This window comes from Diaporthe batatas (assembly GCF_019321695.1).
Source record: "Diaporthe batatas strain CRI 302-4 chromosome Unknown Contig00004, whole genome shotgun sequence".
NCBI lineage: Eukaryota > Fungi > Ascomycota > Sordariomycetes > Diaporthales > Diaporthaceae > Diaporthe > Diaporthe batatas.
In genome coordinates this window covers 221,139-245,323 of record NW_025408551.1, presented here as the reverse complement: position 1 = coordinate 245,323, position 24,185 = coordinate 221,139, and the positions used below count along the sequence as shown (strand labels likewise).

Genomic DNA, 24,185 nt, shown 5'->3' with positions numbered 1-24,185 from the left:
ATGTACTTTTGGCAGCTGTTTCTCCCATGTGATTGCTATGTTCCATGGTTGCTATTCTCCAACCCAGGTAGACGGTAGACAGGTAGACTAAGTATAAGTGCCCCAGTACCTAGGTACCTAGGTACGTACTTATCAGTTGGTGCTAGGTGCTTGGGTCGGTCCCACCTGATACCCCAACTATCGATAAGCTCCCCTCAGTGTCGGACTTAAGATCTAGGCCGTCCAGACCCCTGCGCCTCTCACCCTCCCCTGCCTCCTTCCGCGGTCCGCCTGCTGCACTTGTACTCCGTACCACACAGCACACCGGACCGTCAGCATTTCGACATCAGTCGGTTGGTCAATCATCCTTTCCTCTCAATCCATCGCCTGCGGCACCATACTCAGCCATCCGCCCGCATACCTACGAGCCGTTGATGCTGTGCTCCTTGCAGGACACATCGATGCCCTAATCCCCCCAGAGCAAGTCCTAAGACTTCCGAGCGATCCCTGCGTTTATTACCTACGGACGTCAGCCAATTTGTCACGATTTCTCCGCCGCCGCATTTTGGCCACCCCAACATCTCAACGACCCTCCGACCCTTCGACCCTCTGGCCCACCGGCCATCGACGGCACTCGTCCGCCTGTACATCCTTCTGGGACTGTCGCTGCGCATCCTAGACGACGCCTTCGAAATCCGAACAAGACGATCCGCACAAAGACTATTGCCGGGACTTCACATGAACCTCCCGTAGCCACATCGCTCCCGAGGGGCACTGCCCCAACCAAGCTTACCATCGCACAACATGGATCAACACCACACATTCGAGCCTTTGCAGGCCGAACCTAGGCGCCGCCGGGTCTCAACAGGCGACCCAGAGCCCGATGCCCTGCTGAGGCGCACCCCCTCCGGCTCCGGCTCCGGCTCCGGCTCCGGGCACGCGCACGCCCCTGCCCAAGATGCCACCTCACAATCCGATCCCGACACCTGCCGAATATGTAGAGGCGAGGCCATGCCAGACGAGCCGCTCTTCTACCCTTGCAAATGCAGTGGCAGCATCAAGTACGTCCACCAGGACTGCCTGATGGAATGGCTCTCCCACTCCCAAAAGAAGCACTGCGAGCTGTGCAAGACGCCCTTCCGGTTCACTAAATTATACGCCCCGAACATGCCCAAGACCGTCCCCTTCTACGTCTTTATCAGCCACATTGCAAAGTACCTGTTCCGTAATATGATGGTTTGGGCTCGCGGTGGCTTGGTTCTGATGGTATGGCTGGTCTGGCTTCCCTACCTCATGAGGAGAGTCTGGTCTGCGCTGTTCTGGCTTAGCGACGAGGGATTGGGCCCTGTTTTTGGGAGGTCAGACGCCAGCAGTGTCCTGCGCGAGAGTTCTGGGTCGACGGCCGGTGCGGCTACGTGCCCATCAAGCCCCTTGCATGCGGCGACGACAACCGCAGCCTCGCTCCAGGCCTTCATGAGCCATATCCCTCGGAGCAGCACTGCCATGACAACTACAACTCTCTACGGCATCAACATCACGTCCGACAACCCGCTATCCAACATTCTTCTCAACATGTTCTTGGGGACATTCTACATCGGTGGCACAGCGTCTCGCGGCAACACGTCAGCCAACTTGCAGAACACCACCCTCGCGACCGTTGCCCACCAGCCCACGCTTCTGAGCGAAGTCAGGTTTCTCCAGAAAATCTCCGCGTCCTCGCCGGCGCTCGGCAGTTTTGCGATCGACATTCTCGAGGGACAAATCATCACCGTACTGGTGATTATCTGCTTCATCTTGATTATCCTGGTCCGGGACTACGTCGTCCAACAGCAGCCAGACCTGAACATGCGAGCTGCCTTTGCTGCCGCAGAGAATGCCGCGCCCCAGGAGAATGTCGCACCAGCTGCGGATATGCCTGACCCCAGAGATGGGTTGCGCCCAGAAGATATCGACAGGCTTCGCGGCCCCGAGGCGCAAGACATAGAGTTCGAGTTGGACGGAACACTTGATGGGAACGAGGAAGAGGTGCCCGTCGCCTGGGCGCGTGTCGGGGAGCCCCGTCTTCATCCAGCAGGCGATGGTCAGACCCTTGCACGGGCTGCGACAACAACCCCGGACACCCCCCTGGAAGAAACCTCACAGCACAGCATGAGCACGCAAACGACTTTAGCAGCCCTTCCCAGTACGCCGGATGCCCGTGTAGCCGAGGTTGGAAGAAGCACCGTGGACGAATATGTGAGGATTCACCGCGCGGCTGCGGGAGACCCAGAAACGATCATCAATATTATTCGCCAAGAGAACCTCGAAGACCGGCTTGCTTACTTTGTTCAACTTACTCAATCCCAGATCAACCGGAAGCGACCGGAAATTCATGCGGAGGAAGAGGAATCATCCAGTCAGATGGCAGAGTGGGGATCGGAGCCAGAGTGGACGTGGACAGAAGACGCACAAGAGGACGGGCATTCTGGCAAAGGCAAGATGCCACTGACTAATGGGTCATCGGATGTCACGGGTGAACAGAGCCACATGTCCAGGCCTCGATCTGCCACGGATGGACCGCAAAGAGTCGGAGGCGTCAACCCCCTGGGCAATAATAATTGGTCGTGGCCGGATGCTCGTCTGGAGTCTTCGCGCGCAGATCCTCAACAGTCACCTACTTTGGGAATGGTTTCATCCCACAGGACGCCTCCTGAAGGAAATGGCTCGGCTTCGCAACCCTGGGCGTTTGCAACGCCACCATCAAGCACCTTGGCGGAAAGTGCGCCTTCGAGCTCCCACGGCCGGACGCCGGGATCCTCCGAGGTCGATGATGTCCCTGCAAACGAGCTGGATCCTGAACACGCACGCATCTTAGATCCAGCAATGGAAACTCGTCAATCAATGGAGTGGGAAGCCCTCCCGGACTTCAATGAGCCGTTTGAAGTGCGACCAAATGAAGATGCAGAGGACATTGGAGAAATAGCCCAGGAACCACCTCAGGCGGATGGGCTCGCACGACGCCTTGCCGACTTTATGTGGCGTGACGTCGAAGCAATCCCTGCCCACGAGCTTCCACCCTTGCCGGATGCTGCCGATGAGTTCTTCGACCACGACCAAGATGCAGCCGTTGCAATCGCACAGGAACCCCTGCCAGAGCTCCAGGACCAAGAGCAGGACCAAGAAGTGGCAGCGGCCGCCGCCGCCGCAGGGATCGATGCAGAAGCCGAGGCCATTGAAGACGCTGAGGACTTGGAGGGAATTCTCGAACTCCTCGGGATGCGTGGCCCCATTGCCGGTCTGTTCCAGAATGCCTTGTTTTGCGCGTTTCTGGTCTCCATCACACTCTTCCTGGGTGTGTTCCTGCCGTACAACCTAGGGCGCCTCGCCATCTGGTTGGTCGCCAACCCGGCCCGACCTGTTCGGATTCTCTTCAGCCTATCCAAGTTGGTGCAAGACACAGCACTACTCTTGGTGGGACTCGCGTCCACTCTATCATTTGGCGCTATAGACACGCTCTTCTCTCTCATCAAACCTAGTGCGACGCGACCAGAGATGATCAGCCATTCGATGCAAGGCTCGTGGAACATGACCGAGAACGCTTTCCAGAGATTACTCGACAGCATGTGGACAGACCTACCTTTCATATCGGCCGACGAGGTCCGCAATTTCTCAACAGTCAGTCACCTGGCTTTGGTAACCCTAAAGAGCCAGGTGACACTTGTTTTCACGGCGCTCGGGAAGTCGATGATGTTCCTCTTTGGGGGTGACTATTCATCCAAGGCTGCCGAGTTAGGCTCGTGGGCCACGATCGCTGCCACGACGGTATGGCAAGGCTTGGGCGAACTTCCTGGTCTTGTGTTGGATCCGACATCGTGGGTCATCGATCTTGGTGGCTCTGAAAATCCGCTGCCTCTGAAAGCCGAACTTGCGTCTTGGAGCGCCATGGACCGAGTCTGGGCCATCCTGGGCGGATATGTTGCGTTGTCCTTGTCCGCCGCACTTTACCTAGGTCGCGGCGGGCCCATATCCCCCGGGCGGGTTGGGCAAGAGTGGGAAGCTACCCTGATAGATGTATTGAACCAGGCAAGTGGCGTCATGAAGGTCATTCTCATCATCGGGATCGAGATGCTCGTCTTCCCGCTGTATTGCGGGCTACTGCTGGACATCGGGCTATTGCCGTTGTTCGAGAACACGACGATCATGTCCCGTGTGATGTTCACGGTCAACTACCCTCTGACTTCCATCTTTGTGCATTGGTTTGTCGGCACAGGGTACATGTTCCACTTTGCTCTGTTCGTGTCCATGTGCCGCAAGATAATGCGCAAGGGTGTGCTGTGTAAGTTCACGTTGCCTCAATCATGTGTTCCCTGCACAGACTTTTACTTACGCTGTGACAGACTTCATCCGCGACCCTGATGATGCCGAGTTCCATCCCGTCCGAGATGTTCTGGAGCGAAACGTGACCACCCAACTGCGGAAGATCTTGTTCTCTGCTTTTGTGTATGGCGCGCTAGTTATCGTCTGCCTTGGAGGTGTCGTGTGGGCTCTGTCATACGGGTTCCAAAACGTACTTCCCATCCACTATTCCTCAAACGAGCCTGTCCTGGAATTTCCGATCGACTTGTTGTTCTACAATTTTTTAATGCCCCTCGCTGTCAAATTCTTCAAGCCAAGCGACGGGCTTCACGCGATGTACACCTGGTGGTTCCGCAAATTGGCCCGCACCTTACGCCTGACATGGTTCTTGTTTGGCGAGAGAAAACTTGACGAAGAAGGAAGAATCCAAATGCTTCCGCCAAATGAAGACCAGGCCTTACCGGTCTGGAAGAGAATGTTCTTGGAAGTTGAGGGCAGCAAAGTCATACCAAAGACATGGAAAGGAACCTTTGAAGGTGGGAAAGCGAAGCCCGCCCTGCCGCTCAGCCCTCAGGAGCTGGAAGACACCAACGCAAGGAAGGCCGCTCTAGTGCGCACCCGCCAGCTCATTCCGGATGGACGTTTCGTGCGAGCTCCAGCCTCAGATCAAGTGAAGATACCCAAGGGCCAAAGGGTCTTCCTGGACGTGACGGAGGGTAACTTGAGGCAGGATCGCGTTGAGCAGCCGGGCGTCGATCTTTATTCCACTCCTCAGTACCAGTTTGTCTATGTTCCACCAAACTTCCGACTGCGCATCTTCCTGTTCATCCTCTTCATCTGGATATTCGCCGCCGCAACGGGCCTGGGGTTCACAATTATCCCCCTGCTTTTCGGGCGCTGGATGTTCCGGTCACTCATCCCTGACCGCATCCGCACAAACGACATCTATGCCTTCAGCATCGGCATATACATCCTCGGCTCTGCCGCATACTTTTTGTTCCACCTCAAGGATATTTACAAGAAGGCCAAGAAGCGGGTGGCCAGCACCACCTCGCACATCCTACAACGCGAAACACTCCACCGCGCCGCCGCCGCTGCGACACGTGCAGCGAAGCTCGTCTACGCGTACTTCTTCCTGCTGGTCGTGTTCCCACTCATGGTTGCCAGTCTGATGGAGTTGTATGTCTTGATACCCCTTGACACGTACATGTACGGGGCGGTCGTATCGAAGGACGCAGCCACCGACAGCACTCTTCTCAGCGTCCAAAACCCTCGCCACACAGTTCGCGTGATGCAGTCCTGGACGATTGGTGTCATCTACCTCAAGCTCGCCGCCCGATACGTCGTCGCCTGGCACCGCGAGAGCCGTGTTGCAGCTGCCACTCGGGCCGTGCTGAGGCGAGGTTGGCTGGAGCCGGACGTCAAAGTTCTCACTCGCGCATTTGTCGTACCGGGACTATCAGTCTGGACCATAGCAGTGTTTGGGCCCCCACTGTTGGCGAGGGCGTGCATCGCGTACGGTATGGCTGCGGGTATTGACCCTAGCAACGACGCGGCGGTGGTTCTGGTTCACCGCTTCTGTTTCTTCGCCGCGCTGCTGAGCGCTATTGGTGTGGCGATGTTGCGGAGTATGCTGGGTGTGTTCCGATCCTGGAGGGTCAGGATTCGAGATGAGGCCTACCTTATTGGGGAGAGGCTGCATAACTTTGGCCTGGGGCAAGCTGGGCACGATCCCCAGAGGGAAAGAAGGAGAACCAGAGTTGGTTTTGATTGAGCAGACAGCCTGGGGAATGTCACCGTCATGACATTTGTACATGGGATGGTGGGCAGGCGTGGCCTCGATCATCGTGACGTTCTACATAGCATTGCTGAGATGCAACCAAACCCGGCCCCAAGCGGCCCTTTTCGAGCATGAAGGAGTACGAGCACATGACACGAGGCTTTGAGACGCCTGGGCTTTTGTAGAAATAGAGCCACGCAAACAGTCGCGGTGACTGAATGGCGAATGGCACAAAATGACACTGACAATCTCAGTACCTACCTACTGCTCATGTATATCGGGGAGTACTTGGTCAAAATCGCCGACTCGTCACGTACTCACTCACGACGGGGAATCAGCAGTCTCGGACCACCAAGCTCAACCTGCTAAAGCCGTGATGCGATTCTTTTGATACCAGATACCTTCCGTTTCTACAGTCTCCCAAATATGAACAGGTCATTCCGCTGCCCTTGCTTGCGTTTCTCCTCTGACCTCTGGTGTGATGTCGCTCAACGATCGGTGTGTCAATCACGTGTCCATAGGTGGGCTGCAGGCCAAGAATATTCCAAGCATCGGCGCGGGAAGAGTGAACAACGGCGGCCCCTGGCAGGATTTCATCGGCAAGCGGAATGACACGTCTCTTTCTTGGGTTTCTCTCTTTTCGGCCCCCGACGTGGAACGGATCGCCGTCGTCTATCTCTTGTATTCTTGGAGATGGCGGCCCATTTACTGCTTGTGATCAGTTAAGTTAGCTGTGTTTCTGACCTACCACGGGGTCGCAAACACGATTGATGCCATCGCCACCGTGGGGCCGAGATGGCACAAACCACGCCTCCTTTTGGGAATGATTTCACATCTCCCAAGAAATATGAGTAGCACGCAAAACGCCTCTGCATAACACCTACACCGTCCGCATTGACGGAAGGCCTGGGCAGTCTGAGAACAGACATGATCGCCAATTTTAGAATCGATGATGCTTCTCCCGAAGACCTGAGCGCGTCGCATGTCTGGCCAAAAACACAACAACAGTGAACCAACGCAGAACGGCATGTTCATCTTCGTTTGTCTTCGCATTCGGTTTCATGTGTCCGCCATCCGTCTCTTCCCGCGCCAGGACGAGTCCCACCACTGCACCGCGAGCGCCGAAAATTGCGCGACTGCGACAATGAGCTGTCACCAAGGGGGCCCGACGGCGCGGTGAGTCCACCCAGATCAACTCGGATACCTGCCCAGCTTCGACGGCTCTCCATCACCGCGGCCAAGTCTGCCTCTCATTGGGTGCTTGTGAAAAAAAATACCTCACGGGTTCGGATTCGGAGGGGGGTGGGCGGTCCTGTAACAACCGCTCTGTAATGTTTACACAAATAGCTCCCCAACAGCAGGCCTCGATGTGCACCCTAGGTACCTAGGTAGGTACCTACCACAGAAACAATTAGTGTTCTATTTATGGAACGATCTCGGATTTACCCTAGGGCAGGCCTGCTACACACCTGGGCTTGGTAGAGGCTAGCTATAGAAACAAAATACGCGCGCAGTGGCGCGGCAGTAATTAAGAAACATTTATCCAAGGCGGCGCCTAATTTCGCGTGTCTGCCAGGTGTATGCCGTACCGGGGCACGGGGGCACGGGAGCTATTCTTTGTCTCCTGCAGCTGCATCCACAATGTGTGTATGTTTTTTGTGCGGTTTGTTATCTAAGGAATTGGGGTTGTGTGGTTTCAACCCTTGCGATTCCCTTATACTTGAAACACACTCACTACTCGCTTATCATTGAAACAGTTGCGCAATTAGTCCCCTTAGTACTTGGCGATCTGAGTCAAGCGCCTTGGGGGATGGGTACAAGCTTCAGAGTGAGAATTTGGCAATTGCCAATTGGTAAGTAAGCATTTTCCCCTGTGACGGCCCAAGACTTTTTGATTGTAACGTAAACCACACAAATCACTATACTCTTTTGCGCGCACAAGATGTCGTGCTGGGGGCCAGATTTAGATTGTATTTTCTCTTTCACATGCTTGCCCTACTGGAAACCTCGTGTTGAGACGGTCATGAAATTCTGTGGGTTCACTGCGTTTTTGTCACCAAGATCATATTATATGTGACCGGGAAGTTTATGCTTATCGATAATACACCGATAACGTGTTATTATTAATATACAGTATTATGCCCGCCCTGGTGGAGTTGGAAGGGCGGTACGCAGCCTATTTCGTCTCTTCATTTCGGCTTCTGATTTGCGGAGCAACCTCGAGACGTCGTCAACCCGGGGATCGAGGCCGCTAGGGATCGAGGTGAAAAAGAGCTCACGGTCCTTGTTGGGTATCCGGCGAGGGTGTGTCTACAAAGTCTTGTCCTGCGGTATGGGCTCTCCGCGGGCAAGAATGAGACGGGGGCATGGGTCAAATACGGAAATCCTGGGAACGCAACGGGAGAGATACATATGTAGAACGCGAGTACAGAACCACGGGGACCGTATCAACTACTCATCCTGGAGAACAAGGCTCGTGAGAGGTATCACCTTGGCAAAGTATGGTAGTGATGAGATGATAGCATTGTGAAGCCCATGCAGGCTCTCATTGTCGTCCGGACCGCGTCCAAGGCCGCGAATGATGCTCCCCAGTACTACTAGTACCTAGGTATTTCGGTTCAGGAGTGGTTTTGCATTTGACAAATTGGGTTTTTACCGTGGCCAAGTGTTTCTGGCGGCTAGAAATACCGTGATAGTCAATAACCGGCGAGAGCGCATGAGAGGTGAGGTCCGGCGGCACCTTTGATACCACTAATACAATCCACCATTGGATATTAATTCGCATTACCGCACGAGCAAACGTCGGAAGGCTGAGTCCCGTGTCGGCAAGAAAGACACCACCAGCTCATCCGGTTTCCCCCCAATGCGCGCAGAACTTGGCGCCACGGTTTACCAAGCGCGGGAGTGGTATAGTTTCAGCGACATGGTGAGCGACGCGGACGATTCGAGAGTGAGATTTGAATACCATGTAGTAACTCATTGCGATAGCTGCTCCGCCACGGTCTATCGACTGGGCATGTCCCAAACAGGCGGGCTGCCAGACCTCCCCTGGGCTGCAGCTGTGACATTAGGGCATGTGCACGGTTTGCTGGGTGATACCGTGAGTGCCACAATCGAGGTGACCTCTGGGCGGTCGACGGCCAGGGGAGGCGAAGATTGGAAGACCCACAGCACATAGGCGCGGCTTGCTGCCCGAAGCTGAGGCTAACACGAATGTGAGGAGTGGGCACGGCGATCACCTGGGCAGGCAAGGGCTCTGTCGATAGTATCAGGAGAAGAAAATGAAGCCTACCCAACGAGCCCGCAAGCGCAAGCTCAGCAGCCAGCGCAAGTGGCCTCGCAGGCAGGTCAACCACGGGGAGTCCGGAAAGGGCCACCGAAGTCCCATCTGGTGATAGTCAACGCGTTCTGGGCTGCAGGCCCTCATGGGGAATGTTGACATAGGTCGGATCGACTCCCAGCCAATAGGGGGGCAGCGATGCGAGGGTCTGTGAACCTGTTACACCGGCGAGCCGGGCTAGAAGGGCTGGAGCTGTGATTCGTAGGTGGTATAACATGCGCTTGATGTATATCGATATCGCCAACGCAAAGGGAGCCGGCCAGCATGGCCAATTGCTAGAGCACGAAACGAGTCAGATCGGGTGAGAAGCTTGCGTGGCCCGGCGTGCATGGTGAGCGCTCTTGGCCGATGTAGAGGGCAAGGTACCCGCCGGCGAAGTCTGGGCATTCTTTTTGTGGCACTGGGCCAAGAAGGCAAGGATGTCGTGGGTGTCGTTGGGAGCCGTGGGTGTGAGGACAGCGGGAGGGCAGAGGCATGGATGGCCACGCAGCCACGCAGGCCCTGCCAAGGAGCAACGACACGTCAAAGAATGGACGCTCGTCTCACGACGGGGACTGCAGCGATCGCCTATCAAAAGTGGACTCGGGCAGCGACGAGCAAGACTGAGGTGAGGCCAGCAGGCCAGCAGGCCAGACAGCACCAGCTAGCTCAGAGCCGGCAGGCGGCCGTGGAGTTCGGATCCAGTGGCTGGTCTGGTTCGCCAAGGCCATGGGTGCCGGGACATGGGAGGTTGGAAGACCAGAGGAGAGGATTCCGGTTGGTGGTAATTCGCCGGCTGGCAGATGGCGGCAGCAGAGAGAGAGGCCTGAGAGGCCTTGACAGCCTGACAGCGTGGGTTTCAAAGGCCTTGAGACGGCGCCGTCCGCTGGCTCTCCCGGCCTCAGGGGTCTTGGCCTGCTTCTAATTTTGATCGCTTGTCTCCGTCGATCATCTAGAGCCTCATCAAGCCACATCCCAACTCCGTGGGGGTCCAGATAACGACCCGACTGATTCAGGCAGTTGGCCAGACGGTCCTGACGGTCCTGACCCCCCCTCCCTGACCCGCCAAGTCGCCAAGCGGCCGAGTCGGGCGAAACAATCTCGTGGGCAGGGGTTTTGGGACGAAGAGCAGAAGTTTCTTTAAGGTTTCGGCAAGCAGCAGAACCGCACGCAGTACGCAGCGCTGCACACAACAGCAGTGGGCTGGCAGACTGGCAGGCTGGTTAATGTCACTCACTCACCTCACCCTCGACCGTTGACCCAGACAGGCAGGCAGGCAGGCCACCGCCACCATGCGTGCATGCAGATCGCCCACATGTGCACCATCATTATGCCACCATGCGCTGAGAAACATCCGCCGAAACGGGCTGTGCAGAAGAAGCTCTGTCCACAGGCTCATGCGGCCCTGCCTGTGTGTGCCTGTGTCTGCCCGTGTCCGTGTCTGTTTATTTACATCATGCCCTGTCTGTCCTGCATGTGCTGGTTCCAAAATACCCACCAGCCCTCCACCGTCGGTCTGGATTGTCTTGATTGTCTTGATGCATGCTTGTCTTTCTTCCCGTGGTCCTTGACGCGGTAGATTGTTTCTTCGCGCCCGCACTCTCTTTCTCTTACATGCTGCTTCTTTTTGTAGTTCAGGGGCAGCGGGACGACATGGTCCTGAGGCCCTCTGGCCCTTCACGTCGCGAAGCATATTAAAATGTGGGTCGCGTCTGCTCTCGGCAGTCTCCACCAGCCGCCCGCCAGATTGAAGATCTGAAGCTTCCGTCCTTCTTTCCTAGACGCTCTAGTCCTGCCCGTCCTTGGCGTCGATAGTACATGGTACTTGACGGCCTGGACGGGCGGTAGTACCCACTTCTTCCAAACTCTTGGCTGCCATGTCACGAAAAAGAGCCGCTTCACACTCACTTGCCGGGGAGGGGGGTGGGGGGGGGGTGGGTGCTGCCTACCTTCCCACCTAGGCAGGAGGTAGTAGCTATGTATCCCCAGTCCACCAGTCCACCAGTCTGTGTGTGCGTTTTACCACTTGTACCCAGGTCGCCACTACGTGGTACTGGCATGGGACCAGTCCAAATTCAGAAACAATTCGTTGCACATTCGCAACCGTCTCCCGTGCCTAGGAGCTTCTTGTGTGCCCTCTGGAACACCAGCTGCTCGGGCATGGCGAAGGGCTTGGCTCATGTGGATCTCCATCTACAATTTGATGTCGCTGCTGGCCTGCCCATCCCCGTACCTGGGCTCTGAACAAAAATACATAACTCTAATGCCTATCCCATGAAATACTCGCCTTGCCCTCCCCGTGCCTCTTGACGATATATATCCCAGCTCTTTCTGATCCATTTCTTCTGTCACAGGCTGGTCCCACATCATTATTGGCTTGCACTTTTGTTTCGAACCGTTCAACTCTGTTTACACTGCTCGCTGCCTCTGCATCTGCACATACCTCCTCGGTCAATCTCATCCTAGCGGTGAGCTTGTTGGCGTCGACCAGAAACCCCCTTTGGTATATCACACCACAAACGCATTCTCAAGGCCGTACATGTCCCCCACCGAATAGACAACCGGTTCCGAGGCTTGCGACCCAAGAGCATATCCGCTGCCCCACGACAAGATGGAGGGCACAAGGAGATCCTTCGAACAGAAGCCGTCCTTCATGGACCCCCAGGCCGCCCCGCAGGGACTGTTCGAGCCCCGACCGCTCCCTCGCGCAAACAGCTTCGACAACCGCCCCCAGAGCCCCCAGATGGGGAGCAACGACAGCACGCGGGTGTCGACCCCCTCGGGCGAGCGGGACCTTGAGAAGTACGAGGATGACGACGACGCGGTCAAGAAGGACGACCACAAGGGACAGACATACATGGGCCATGACATTTACGACCCCAACAGGCCGAAGCTGGGGCTGAAGCAACGGCTACACCACTTCACCTGGGCATGGTGGACGCTCATCATGAGCACTGGTGGACTGTCACTTCTCATCTTTGCACAACCGTATCAGTTCCCCGGCCTGAGACAGATAGGTCTCGTCGTGTATATCATCACCCTCATCCTCTTTGCTCTCACAGCCAGTGCCCTGGTCGCACGCTTCTTCCTGTACCCGGGCGATCTCAAGGCGTCCATCTGCCACGAGCGCGAGGGCTTCTTCTTCCCCACATTCTTCCTCTCCATCGCCACACTCATCACGAGCACTTATCGCTACGCCATCCCCCAGAACGATGAGACCCTCAACTGGGCCGTCCAGGTCGCATTCTGGAGCTACCTGGCCGTGACACTGCTCCTCGCCATCGCCCAGTACAGCTACGTCTTCCGCACTCACAACCTCGAGGTGAAGACCATGATGCCCACCTGGATCCTGCCCATCTTCCCCATCATGCTTTCGGGAACCATCGCCTCGGTCGTCGCCGAGACCCAGCCCGAGTTCATGTCCGTCGCCATCATCTACGGTGGCCTCGCATGCCAGGGCCTCGGGATCAGTGTATCGTTCCTCATGTATGCTCACATGGTCGGACGCCTGATGTCATTTGGCCTTCCCAGCCGTGAGCACAGGGCCGGTCTCTTCATGAACGTAGGCCCCCCGGCTTTCACCTGCCTGGCCTTCATTGGCATGTCAAAGGGCCTGCCCGAAACCTTCGACTTTGACAGCAACGGCATCTTTGACGTCCACGTTGTCCGCCAGATGGCGCTCCTTGGTGGCGTCTACCTCTGGGGCCTCAGCCTCTGGTGGTGGGGGGTCGCCGTCCTCGCCGTCATCCAGAGCAGGCCCAAGTACTTCCACCTCGGCTGGTGGGCGAGTGTGTTCCCCAACACCGGCTTCACCCTCGCAACCATCACACTCGGCAACGCCATCAACAGCAAGATCGTGCTCGACTTTGCTGTGTTCATGTCTGTGTGTATCCTGATCACATACTTCTTCGTCCTGTACCACCACATCCGGGCTGTTATTGTCCAGGACATCATGTACCCAGGCAGAGACGAGGACGTCGTCGACCACTAAGGAGGGATTTGACATCCATTCTTCTTTTCTCTTCATGTTCTTTTGGCATCGTGGATTTCAGCATTCAAAAATTGCCAGCATTGCACTTTCTGCCAGGCGTTGTGGCTGGGACTGATTTCTATGGGGGAAAAAGGAACTCACCGTCCATTCCAACTCGGACGGATAAACAGGCATTACTGGGAGACAGTCACAGAATGCTTCAACAGGCACTCATTTCTGTAGTTACGATATCCCCATAGACTAATTTGATTTTGACTAGAATGTTACGAAAACAGCAAGAACAAAAAAAAAAAAAAAAAGACCAACTGCCGTCACTCGTTTATTCTGTCAGGCCCCTGAGGCTCCTGTTTCCCACAAATTCTGTTGTTGTTCTCCTTCGCGAACTTTTCGTCAGTCTTGACTATCTGCAGTTACTCGGAAAAGTAACACCTGTGGAATGACTATCACGATGCCCAAAAAGACCATTGTAAACTCTGTCAACCATTGTGCAAACGCAAAGTAGTTTCAGCCTGTCCTTCGTTGCACCTGCTCTGCTCCGCCACATGTAGTTACCACTGTTCATTCCTGATCCGGGGGGCGTCCTCAGCCCGGTCTCACGGCCAGGTTACAATGTCGTTACAAGTCGTTGTGTTACCGGACTGACCCGTCTGGGCGTACTTGTTGCCCAGCCCGCCAAGCCCGGCCGCACATGACCGCCAAGCACGTCACAGGCGCCAAGTCCAAGCTGCATTAGAGCCGCTGCGGTCGCATTCGGTCGATGTTGTGATATGGGCTTGCGAGCAACCAACACCAGCTTTGAAGGCTGCATGTGCGTGATGCCCCGGCCGTCGAAAAGCCTGGAGCCCATCCATGGATCGCACCCGGTTTGTTCCGGGAGCCCGCCACTGGTTTGAACATCACGATTCAGTGCACGGAAGAAGCCAGGCTCCATCTATTTGACTTTCCTCGCCACTCCGAGTCCCCGACAAGGGCGGAGCCTTGGTAGCGGCGGGCAGGCGGGCGGGCGGGCGCAATCCAGCGAGAACACGAGCCCAACATTGAGTGGCACTCGCGCACATGCTACAGTGGTCGAAATGTGGGAAGGACTTTCTGCCACAACCTGTGGAATCCACCTTGACCCACTTTCCGGCGATCTGATACGCCTCCCGCGGTCTGGTCCGGTCCATAGTTCGGTCCGCTGGCAATTATAGACCTCCATCCCCGTGGCTCTTGTGATGCACGCCTTGTACCTGGCACCCCTTAACTGAATCGTGGGTTTCCCCTTGCCTGAGCACGACTGCAGATATTGGAGGGGCGCAACATGGTTATGAAGTTGGATGTAAAGCAAAGGGGAAGACTGTTGCGAGACTGACGTGTCAGTGTAAAACTCTTTGAGAGCATGCGAGAATGCTAACCACCTGGGCATCAGATTCAGGTCTTGCTACAAGCCCGATCTGTGAGTCACGACCTTGACACGTATTTTCACGATGCAGTCTGTCACGGAATGGGCGCCAAAAGAAATTGATTTGATGCATGCTACTCAGCTCAGACCCATCGGGTGAGGTTGGGCTCACCTTGTCATGAGCCAAGCGCAAGACTTTGCACTTGGAAATAATATCCGGGGGAAGCCGAACACACGTTGACTGTAATCTTTTTCTCTGCAATCTCTTCATATGGGTTTTGTACCTCCTAGAGGCTCGTACGCGAAAACCAAACACATGTACAAGACAAGCCTGCTAGACGAACTTGGCAAATTACAGGTTGTGCGTGTTGATTAGTGCCGCTATAGGGTTTGAGTTGGGCCCTTATCTAGGAAGTCATACCCAAGTAGAATTCATTGCCAAACAATTCCATGCCAGTATCATCTCGCTTGAACTCTTGCTCGACGTCTGCCGTGCTAGGCACTGCCTCACGTCAGCCTCGATGACGGGGCCCTCATTTCGGAAGACTCACACACGAGTGCTCCGCCGCAGCTTGGACGGAGGAACTTTGAAACTGAAAAGCTCCTGTCTCCCGTACGGCGGTATCCACTCTCGTTACCCAAGTTACCCTGGGCCCCCGGCTTGGCACTCGGTGTGTAGGTGGCCCCCGGGCTCTGATTCAGCAACGGCCTGACGAAGCCCTGGAGGTGGCACCGGGCCACTCACGGCCCGCAACGGCCCCAAGACTTGCTCATGAGGCGTTGGTCCATTGACTTAAGTCTTCATTCCGGCGATCATTAAAATTATCAGGTGTATATGACGTGCGCTGAGGCGAGATGTGACGTTCAAATGCACGTGCTGCTCAGCCGTGCATGGTCTGTGCCTGTTTGATGATAGGACCGGACATGGTGAAACAAACTGCGTGTGTGATTGGCTTTTCACATGTTGAAGAAGGAACTTCGATGCTAGTTTCTGTGACATTTGAGGACCTGATCGACCCCGAGAATTCTCCGCCATCAAGGTCAAATGGCAGCTTGCGGGTCCTGTTAATTTTCTCCAGAAAGGGCGATCGGTAAGGCCTAAAACTCGAGAGCTTTATAGGCACACCAGTATGATGAATACGTCAGAGTATACACCCGGCCCATCATATAGAGATATTCACAATACAAAGATCAACTATGTGATGGCATTAATAATGTAAGTAGAGATGAGGCTGTGCGATGATTCGCGCTGAAAGAGTGCTCACGGAGAAGTCATAGCTGTAACGGCACGGCCATATAGACTACACTCTGAATTACAGGACGTTCTATAATTCTATACCTTTTAGTAGGAGTATAGGGTGGCTATCGTATACCGGTCACTCTCGTAATATAATTATAGAATAACTATAAGCTTGTAATTATATGTGGTTTCGCTTTTATTCCGTATATGTCCGAGGATATATATGGCCCCTTTATAAGGTAGTAAACGCTTAAGACCCAGCGTTCTTTTTTTTAAAAAAAACATATAGTTTTAATGACAGTGGTTAAAATATAATAGGAGCATGTGGCCTCAGCCTTACATGATTATTAGAAGTAATTCTCACAAGGCTGAGGCTGCAAAGTACTTAAGTACTATTATGCTTTTGGATTGTTGCTATTAGTGTTCTACATACCCCTTTGTCCCTGTATGGTGGTATCAGTTTGTGAAAGGACCCTGGATCACACCAGGCCTTTGCATGTGTATGATAAGAAAATGAAACCACCTAAATACTGATGCAGATAAATTCTCTCGATGTCATTGTCTGCCCAGAGCAAAGTCTGCCGCTGTGGAGCTTTTTTGACAGAAAATGTTCAATTATCTGGATTGCATGTGGCTGGAGATTATTTCTCAGTTCAACTTGCAAGGTCCCGAGGTCCTCTGTGTGCAAGTAATGCCTGATTTCTCAGCTGAGCTCAAGTCAAAAGATCAACTTCTATCATATCAAAGCTGATTTCGAAGTGGTAGAAACATCCCAGCCCCCGGATTGCGCAAGGGACTCTTGCCCATTTCACGATCTTGCACTCGCATACGCGCTGTATCATAAAATGACCAGCAGCGGGCCCAAAGTTCAGGGAGCCTTTCTCAAATCAAGCACATTGTTTCTTGTCAATAAACAACCCCCGTGTTATGTTATGCTTATCAGAAGCCCTAACACTCAAGTGCTGTTACAGTATCACCTTGGACCAGTTTCAGCATAGCGTCCAGATTCATGCTGGTGATCCATGGTTCACATACCAGTCACAAAGTGTAGATACGCAATTCGATACATCACATATGGATCTCCGTATTCTGATACAACAAATCAGTAGATTTATACAGCGGCATAGGTTATGTACTCAGCATATCGGGCAACGTATCATAACGGCGAGTGCTTGTTTCCTGTCTCAAACACTCAACACATGAGGATGGAAGCGATTTTTTTGGCATAATTACTTCATATTTGAAATGCAGTTTAGAAAGCTCGGAAGGGGCGAGTGCGCACATCATGGTTTATCCAAGGCCGGATCGTGCACGCCTGAGCCGGAAGCTCCGGTCGGCTGGCTGCCGGTGGACCCACTTGTGCCGAGGCACCGGCCTTGGCCGAGGCATTTCCGCCTATGGGTTTGGCGGACAGCCCGGGTTGTTCACTGCAAGCAAGGGGGTTTTGATGTGGTAGGCCGTTCCCTCAGCCAAAACACACCACTAACTGGCCTCCCTAGCAAGCCGGCCTTCGCCTTCCACGAATGTCGCGAGATCCCACAACTTGGACTCCAACAATCAAAATTCTTGATCAAGTCGGATGTCGTCATGTACTTCGCATGTCGATGTCGCCCGCCAGGCGCAGACATGTAATCGCGAGACCGCGGCGGCCCACCTGGTCTTAGGGGGCAGCCTTGAGATAAAAGAAACTCTCGGCCAGCTCTAGCAGCACCATGGAGACTCCGTGTTGTAAAATGATCATTGACGGAATTCGCAACAACTTTTAAAAGACATTGATTCATCCATAACCATGAGCTCTTCCTGTAAAGTTCCTGAGGATTATCACAGCCGACCAGTTGCTATCCTGGGTGGAGGTGTCCTAGGACGGCGAATAGGCGAGTTCATGCATGCCCGAGCACCAACATGAGCGCAGGCTGACATCGCTCGTAGCTACAAGCTGGGTGGCAGCGGGTTACGACGTGTGTGTCAGGGACCCCGACGCCTCGCAGAGGAGAGCCTGTGAGAAATATGTCAGAGAAAACGCCCGCGACTTCCCGGCAGCCAAGTCAAACCTCAACGGCTATGGTGAGATATCAACGCAGATAGAGCTGTCCGATGCGGTGCAGGGAGCCTGGCTGGTGATTGAGGCCGTCCCGGAGAAGCTCCAGCTCAAGATCGACACCTTTGCAGACCTTGAGGCTCATGCGCCCAAGGATGCGATCCTCGCTAGCAACTCCAGCTCATACAAGAGCTCTGAGATGCTCGGAAAGATCAAGTACGAGGCGACCAAGGCGCGTATACTCAACACCCACTACTACATGCCACCGACAAACAACATCGTTGAGTTGATGACATGCGGATTCACAGATCCCGACGTCATTGAGTTTCTTCGTGAAAGGCAGATGGAGGCAGGAACGACGCCCTACGTGGCCCGCAAGGAGTCGACAGGCTTCATCTTAAATCGGCTCTGGGCGGCGGTGAAGCGAGAGACCCTCACAATCTTGGCCGAGGAGGTATCGACGCCCCAGGAGATCGACGAGATGTTCAGAACCATGTTCAGGACCGAGATGGCGCCATGCAAGACGATGGACGACGTTGGCCTGGACACGGTCGCATTTATCGAGTCGCACTACGTTGCGGAGCGCGGACTTCCCGCGGATAAGACTGTCGATTTCGTGCAGAGAAATTACGTCGACAAGGGAAAGTTGGGTGCGAAGTGCCAACAGGGAGGTCTATACCCACGTGTCCCCCGCCTTCTGGTCCTCGACCTCGGACTGGCTGCTACCAAGATCTCACCGGCCCCGGGCTTCGTGCTGGAGATTTCAGGCGACGGCAAGAACCAGAAGGTCCTCGCCAAGAGCCAGGCATACCCGGACGGCATCGACCTTGACAAGTCCTCAGGGCGGATGTTCTGGACGTGCATGGGCTCGCCCGGCCGGCCCGACGGCGAGGTCTTCTCCGCGAACCTCGGCGACGGCTCGGACGCCACGTGTATCGTTCCCAAGGGCGCGGTCAACACCCCCAAGCAGCTGGTCGTTGAGCCCGAGTCCAAGAAGCTGTACTTCTGCGACCGGGAGGGGATGAGGGTGCTACGCTGCAACTACGACGGCGGTGAGCTCGAGACAATCATCAAGACGGGTGACTCGGAGGCGGAGGGCTTTGCAGACCAGACAAAGTGGTGCGTGGGCATTGCCGTCTCTCGAAAGCATAACAAGTTCTACTGGACGCAAAAGGCAGCCTCGAAGTCCGGAAAGGGTCGTATTTTCTGCGCTAGCATCGACACGCCCGCCGGGCAGGAGGCTGAGAACCGGACAGACGTCCGGCTCCTTTTGGACAATCTGCCTGAGCCCATTGACCTCGAGGTTGACGAACTCAACGAGACACTGTACTGGACCGACCGTGGTGAGTTGCCGCTGGGTAATTCCGTGAACAGGGCAGTCTTGGACCCTGAGTCTGGCTTGGTGGTCAAGAACGACAGTGGGACGTCGCACGAGGTGCTTGTGAGACACCTGAACGAGGCAATTGGGCTGAAGCTTGATTTGGAAGCTGGTCACATGTATCTCACCGACCTCGGTGGATCCTTATATAGGTGTAACCTGGACGGCTCTGAGAAGCAGAAGATCTATAGCTCTGATGAGCGAGCACTGGCAGGGATCACAATAGTGTAAGCGCACTTGCTTTTAGAGGGAGGTTGGCATTTGATTCCAGCGGACGGTGCCCGGATTAAGACTCGAGGATTCAAATCGATAATAGACTCACAGACTGTACTCAAATGCCCCTACCCCTGGCCACTCATGATCAGTCTCCGAAGCATCAATACTTCATGCTTGGTAACAAACACGCCCATTGCAGCCTGTCCGAGGGGCGTGTCCGTGTCGCTGCGCGTGGTGCCGTCGAGCTGATCCACCAGGTCCCGAATCTTAGCGCCCTCCCAGTTGCCCTCATTGTTGGTCCAAAATACGCGCTTTATGCCAACTGAGTGCATGTACGCGACACAGCGGTAGCACGGACGCGATTCCGCGGCGGTGGGCGTTGGCCTGACATCCTCCGAGGCCGAGGCCAAAGGCTTTGGCTTGGATATCTTGGTGATCAGCTCATCATGCAGGGACCCTGTCGAAGCGGTCATGGCAGAAGCGGTGCAGGTGTCCGGACTCCTCGTCTCAACAGTCCCATCGCTTGGCTCGTCATGCGCATGGCACTTCTTTTTCTTTCCGCTTGGCGAGGCTGGACTCTCGTTTGCCAGGCGCGCAACGTAGACGTCAGCGCCGACAAGCTTAGGATGCTTCATACGTTCCTTTACGCCTGGTGAGGTCCTGACGTTGCGGCCCTTGGGCACGAGAAGGTGCTGATTTTGCGCCTGTTCCTAGTCAGTAAACTTCGACAACACAGATAAATCGGATGATACGACCCACCTTTTGCAGACCAAACTTGCCGTTGTTGCTCCCTGTGATGTTCTGAGAAGCGCCCTTCACGGCATCACCGTCAGAGTCAGTGTCGGATTTCTCGCAATTCTGAGCAGTGTGCCCTCGTGCTGGAACATGCTGCGACGATCTCGCCGCCTTATACTTGTACTTGTTGTACTTGTTGTACGCCTTGTCTTTCTGATACTGATTCGACTGGTGACCGTGATGATAGTGATAGCCATGCTTCTTGGCCGTGCGATAGGATGTCGTCGCATCTATATGCGGAAGGTCTAACACGGCACTCGACCGCCTCAGCCGGGCCGGCACCTTGTTGAACCTGCGGCCCGAAGGTAGCGAGGCACACGGAACCAGTGTAGGCGAGGACTGCATCGCGCTGCAACGCTCGTTTGCGTTTGGAATCACCGAGTAATTTGAAGCTCGGTTTAACGTGAGACACGGTGCTGGCAGCCAGCGTACTGCAGGAGGACAGGGCCGAGTTGATGGCCATCATCTCACTGTGCAAGGTCAAACGGGCGTTGGCGTGATGGCCACCTCCGCAGGTGCTCTCGACCGTCTTGAAGGTGCTCTTGGACTTTGGCGGGTCCGGCTTGTCAGGCTTGACGTTGGCCGCCGCCTTGGGCAGGACACCGGTCTTCAGGACACTGCCGCCATCGTATCCAGGGCGACAGTCGTTGAAGCCCTGGCCGATGACCTTGCCTCCCTTGACGACGACGCATCCATGGCGGTAGTGGAGACTGGACAGGGCAGCCTGGTCAAGACAGAGATTGAGGTACTGATCGGTCTTCATTGCGATTGCGATTGCGGTTGCAGGTTTGGGAATCGACCGTGTTTTCTGGTTGCTTGCGCGGCGAGGTGATGCTGGGGTTGGGACTTGGACTTTGGGGGTCTTGAAGGCGAGTTTGGAAGATGCTTCTGGTGGCTTGCTCGAATAACCTGTGGTGTTGGTTGCAGAAGGAAGAAGTCGAAGCTGGACCCAGACACTTTACCTTACCTACCTAGGTAGGTACCTACCTGCAGGTGTCTAGGTACTTGGGTACCTCGGTAGGTTAGAAGCTCGCCGATGACTGCAGGCGGTCAGTGCATCCACCCCCCGGCCACCAGCCCGCTTGTGACAGACCGGGGTTCGTGTAAGTTGACAGGGGTAGGGGTTGCGTTTTGTTCATTTATCAATGTTTGGCTCGGGCTTTCGTTGGATTCCAAAGAGTTGACACCGTCCGGACTGTGTGAACACCCCTTTCAATTGGATTGTTGATTCAGCTTCTGCATGAGTACCAAACCAGCCGAACATGCCACAAAGCCCCGGGCATTTTCAAAATCCAAGAGGGCAGGGCCCGTGAAAAGTACTGGTCGGATATTGGGTAGGAAATAAAAATAAGTTTTCGATTTCGTGGCTTCCCTCTGATTCACCCGGATAACTAGCATTGGAAGCAAGCCATGGCTGTCCTCAATCAGACCACGCAGCACTCCAAGACCGTTGAACAAGTTCAGCATATTTGGCTTCGTAAGACTGAATTGGTAGGAATCTAGAGAAGCATCCCAGATCTACAACAAGACTTGCTTCCTAGCTGCCTGATTCGATGCCGAGCTATGAGAGCATGGTGCTCGAGGGTAGGAGCTCCCTCCCAACATTGAATAACATGATTCACTGGCATGGGTGAGACAACAGAAGACAATGGACAACAAACCCGACATGAAGCTGTGACATTGCGAGAACGACAACTCAAACGCATTCGAATGGTTTATATATTTCCTTTGCTGACAATTTCTGCAGATCTGTTCAGCCCTGAACTTGGACTCGAGCTCGGGCTGCATTTCTTCGCTCACCACACCTCCCCAAGAAGATATAAGCGATTCAAAAAACACCAGAGTACTCGGCACCTTGGCTTGATTTCAGAGTCCGGCAATGTGTGAGTGGGTCATTGAAAAATATGCATGCGGTGTGAGTATCTACAAACCCCCTACCATTGGCTTCGTATTTGCCCCAAACGAAGCTGACCAGGACAGCCTGGGATAGCATGACATTCCACACCGCGGATATGGGGAGGACAAATTGGGCCACCTTATTATTCACTACAGTGTATTCTAAAATACTAATTCAGAGTGTAGTGCAGAGTCACGTCTGGTGTACCAAACTGGGACCGCTGTGAAATCTTCTATCGAACAGCCATGGACTGCTGGCTCCTACCACCAATAGACAAGAACAATTTACGCGTGAAGCGTGTGGCTGGAAGATGCGAAAAGTGCGAGAGAAAGGGAACCGGGGATTGAAGTAAGGCGTCTCCTCCAAGTGCCGCAGCAACCACTCGGCTAGAAAGGTGCGGTGGCATCCACGTTCTTTTGGGTATCGAGACAAGCGTCCAACACAAGCACGCAGCAGTGTCAAAACAATACCCATGTGGCTACCATGGAGCAGATTAGTGTTTGCAGGGCAAGCGGGAGCTGGACGCAGGGCTCGGGTCTGTACTCATGCCGCTGAATTGAATCGCCTTCTTTCCCAACTCATATAACATGTCATTTATATCCTGAGTAGTGATTTCTCGTGAGAGCGCTCCACCGAGCATTGGCTGCTGGTGAGCGAGGGCGGGGCATCCTCGTAGTGGTCGCCGACCCTCCTTCAACGCCTGCACTTCCGGCCTTTTCTGATTGTTAATTACAGTCGACCTTGTAGGGTCGCCGCGCGGCCGTTCCGTCTAGCCCGCCGTGTATAATGAGGCAACTTCTGTCTGTATGTCGCCCTGAGCAACCACGCTGCCTCTGTAGAGCTCCGCGCACCCACACCGGATGGCCAGGCTTTGACCCGGGGCAATGCAGCCAGTTTCGTTTGTTCTTCAGCCCAGTCTATCCTTCAGGGAACCCTCGTCTTGAGTTGCACTCCATGCCATGTCTTCATCAAGTCGCCGAGGACGGCGTTGACCATCCGCTGCTGCTTGAGCATGTTTGCTCCGCGGAACTTCTCCGAGCTTATCTCGATCCCATACATGGAACCACAGCCGCCCGATATGTCCTGCACCACCAGCTCCACCGGGCTGAACTCCTTGGCGAGGCGGTCCCAGACCTCGGACTCGGCTTCGTTGAGGAAGTCAGGCTTCTCGAGAGTGCCTGATGGGCCTGTCGATCCGGCGGGCGTCGAGCTTGTTTCGGACGGTGCTGAAGAAGAATTTAATCTGGATGGGCCGGCTCGGAGGGCTGTGGTCGGGAATCTGGCGAGCGATCGAGGAGCCCAAGGAGCCCACGGAGCTGTGGACGTTGAGGGGTGGGCCGGCCGTCGGGGGAGCGCGGAGCTCGATGAAGCTTGGCGGATCGTGCGCTTCGGCAGCGCGGCGAGGCAGTTGCCACGCAAGGGTTTGGCGCACCTCTGGCACAGCATACTTGGTGGATGTCTGATGTGAGGCTGGGTTGAAAATGTCTGATGCTGCAAGAGCTCGGGTGGAGTGCTATTGCCAGATCGGAGAAGCGTTCCCGCAGTAGCCCCAGTTCCCAGCTGAAGCCTGCAGATTTCGACATCATAGCATTGGCCAATCAGCATGCTGTATTATATCAGCAGGTATTAGTGACCTGGCTTCACCCCCCCCCCCCCAGGATCCTATTGACTTGCAGACACTGCAACAATTTGGCTGGCAAGTAGATTGTAACTTGAATTATTAATATATATTTTTTCAAGTATTAGCTGCTAAGTACTTATTATTATGTAACGGTATTATATACATCCTTGGATGTATATGGAATAGAATCGAAACCAGTAATACACTTATGGCAC

General features: G+C 54.6%; 5 protein-coding genes across 5 annotated transcripts; 3 read left to right on the top strand and 2 right to left on the bottom strand.

Moving 5' to 3' along the window:
- The first annotated feature begins 266 nt into the window (after positions 1 to 266).
- Positions 267 to 6,651, top strand: KVR01_004666 (E3 ubiquitin-protein ligase SSM4). The gene is made up of 2 exons (XM_044786616.1): positions 267 to 4,294; positions 4,356 to 6,651. The coding sequence occupies exons 1-2, from the start codon at positions 784 to 786 to the stop codon at positions 6,086 to 6,088; spliced, it is 5,244 nt and encodes a 1,747-aa protein (XP_044646830.1). The 5' UTR covers positions 267 to 783; the 3' UTR covers positions 6,089 to 6,651.
- A 4,700-nt stretch (positions 6,652 to 11,351) lies between these two features.
- Positions 11,352 to 13,694, top strand: KVR01_004294 (uncharacterized protein). Its single transcript, XM_044783134.1, has one exon. The coding sequence runs from the start codon at positions 12,025 to 12,027 to the stop codon at positions 13,402 to 13,404; it is 1,380 nt and encodes a 459-aa protein (XP_044646458.1). The 5' UTR covers positions 11,352 to 12,024; the 3' UTR covers positions 13,405 to 13,694.
- A 3,819-nt stretch (positions 13,695 to 17,513) lies between these two features.
- KVR01_004366 (uncharacterized protein) lies at positions 17,514 to 21,379 on the bottom strand. Its single transcript, XM_044795052.1, has 2 exons — positions 20,417 to 21,379; positions 17,514 to 20,361 (listed from the first exon to the last, which is right to left on the bottom strand). The coding sequence occupies exons 1-2, from the start codon at positions 20,795 to 20,797 to the stop codon at positions 19,783 to 19,785; spliced, it is 960 nt and encodes a 319-aa protein (XP_044646530.1). The 5' UTR covers positions 20,798 to 21,379; the 3' UTR covers positions 17,514 to 19,782.
- KVR01_004747 (uncharacterized protein) lies at positions 17,815 to 19,672 on the top strand (the record flags this gene model as incomplete). The annotated part of the gene is made up of 2 exons (XM_044788214.1): positions 17,815 to 17,899; positions 17,955 to 19,672. The coding sequence occupies 2 exons, from the start codon at positions 17,815 to 17,817 to the stop codon at positions 19,670 to 19,672; spliced, it is 1,803 nt and encodes a 600-aa protein (XP_044646911.1).
- A 1,086-nt stretch (positions 21,380 to 22,465) lies between the features above and the next one.
- On the bottom strand, positions 22,466 to 23,902 carry KVR01_004656 (uncharacterized protein). The gene has a single exon (XM_044790425.1). It carries the CDS (start codon positions 23,793 to 23,795, stop codon positions 23,274 to 23,276), a length of 522 nt encoding a protein of 173 aa, XP_044646820.1. The 5' UTR covers positions 23,796 to 23,902; the 3' UTR covers positions 22,466 to 23,273.
- Between the last annotated feature and the right edge of the window lie 283 nt (positions 23,903 to 24,185).

Bases quoted from the DNA above. Each gene is read 5' to 3' on its own strand.
- KVR01_004666 (XM_044786616.1), top strand. From the start codon at position 784: ATGGATCAACACCACACATTCGAGCCTTTGCAGGCCGAACCTAGGCGC. The intron at 4,295-4,355 runs GTAAGTTCACGT...ACGCTGTGACAG, and splicing joins AATGCGCAAGGGTGTGCTGT to ACTTCATCCGCGACCCTGAT.
- KVR01_004294 (XM_044783134.1), top strand. From the start codon at position 12,025: ATGGAGGGCACAAGGAGATCCTTCGAACAGAAGCCGTCCTTCATGGAC.
- KVR01_004366 (XM_044795052.1), bottom strand. From the start codon at position 20,797: ATGCAGTCCTCGCCTACACTGGTTCCGTGTGCCTCGCTACCTTCGGGC. The intron at 20,362-20,416 runs GTGGGTCGTATC...GACTAGGAACAG, and splicing joins GCAAGTTTGGTCTGCAAAAG to GCGCAAAATCAGCACCTTCT.
- KVR01_004656 (XM_044790425.1), bottom strand. From the start codon at position 23,795: ATGCTGTGCCAGAGGTGCGCCAAACCCTTGCGTGGCAACTGCCTCGCC.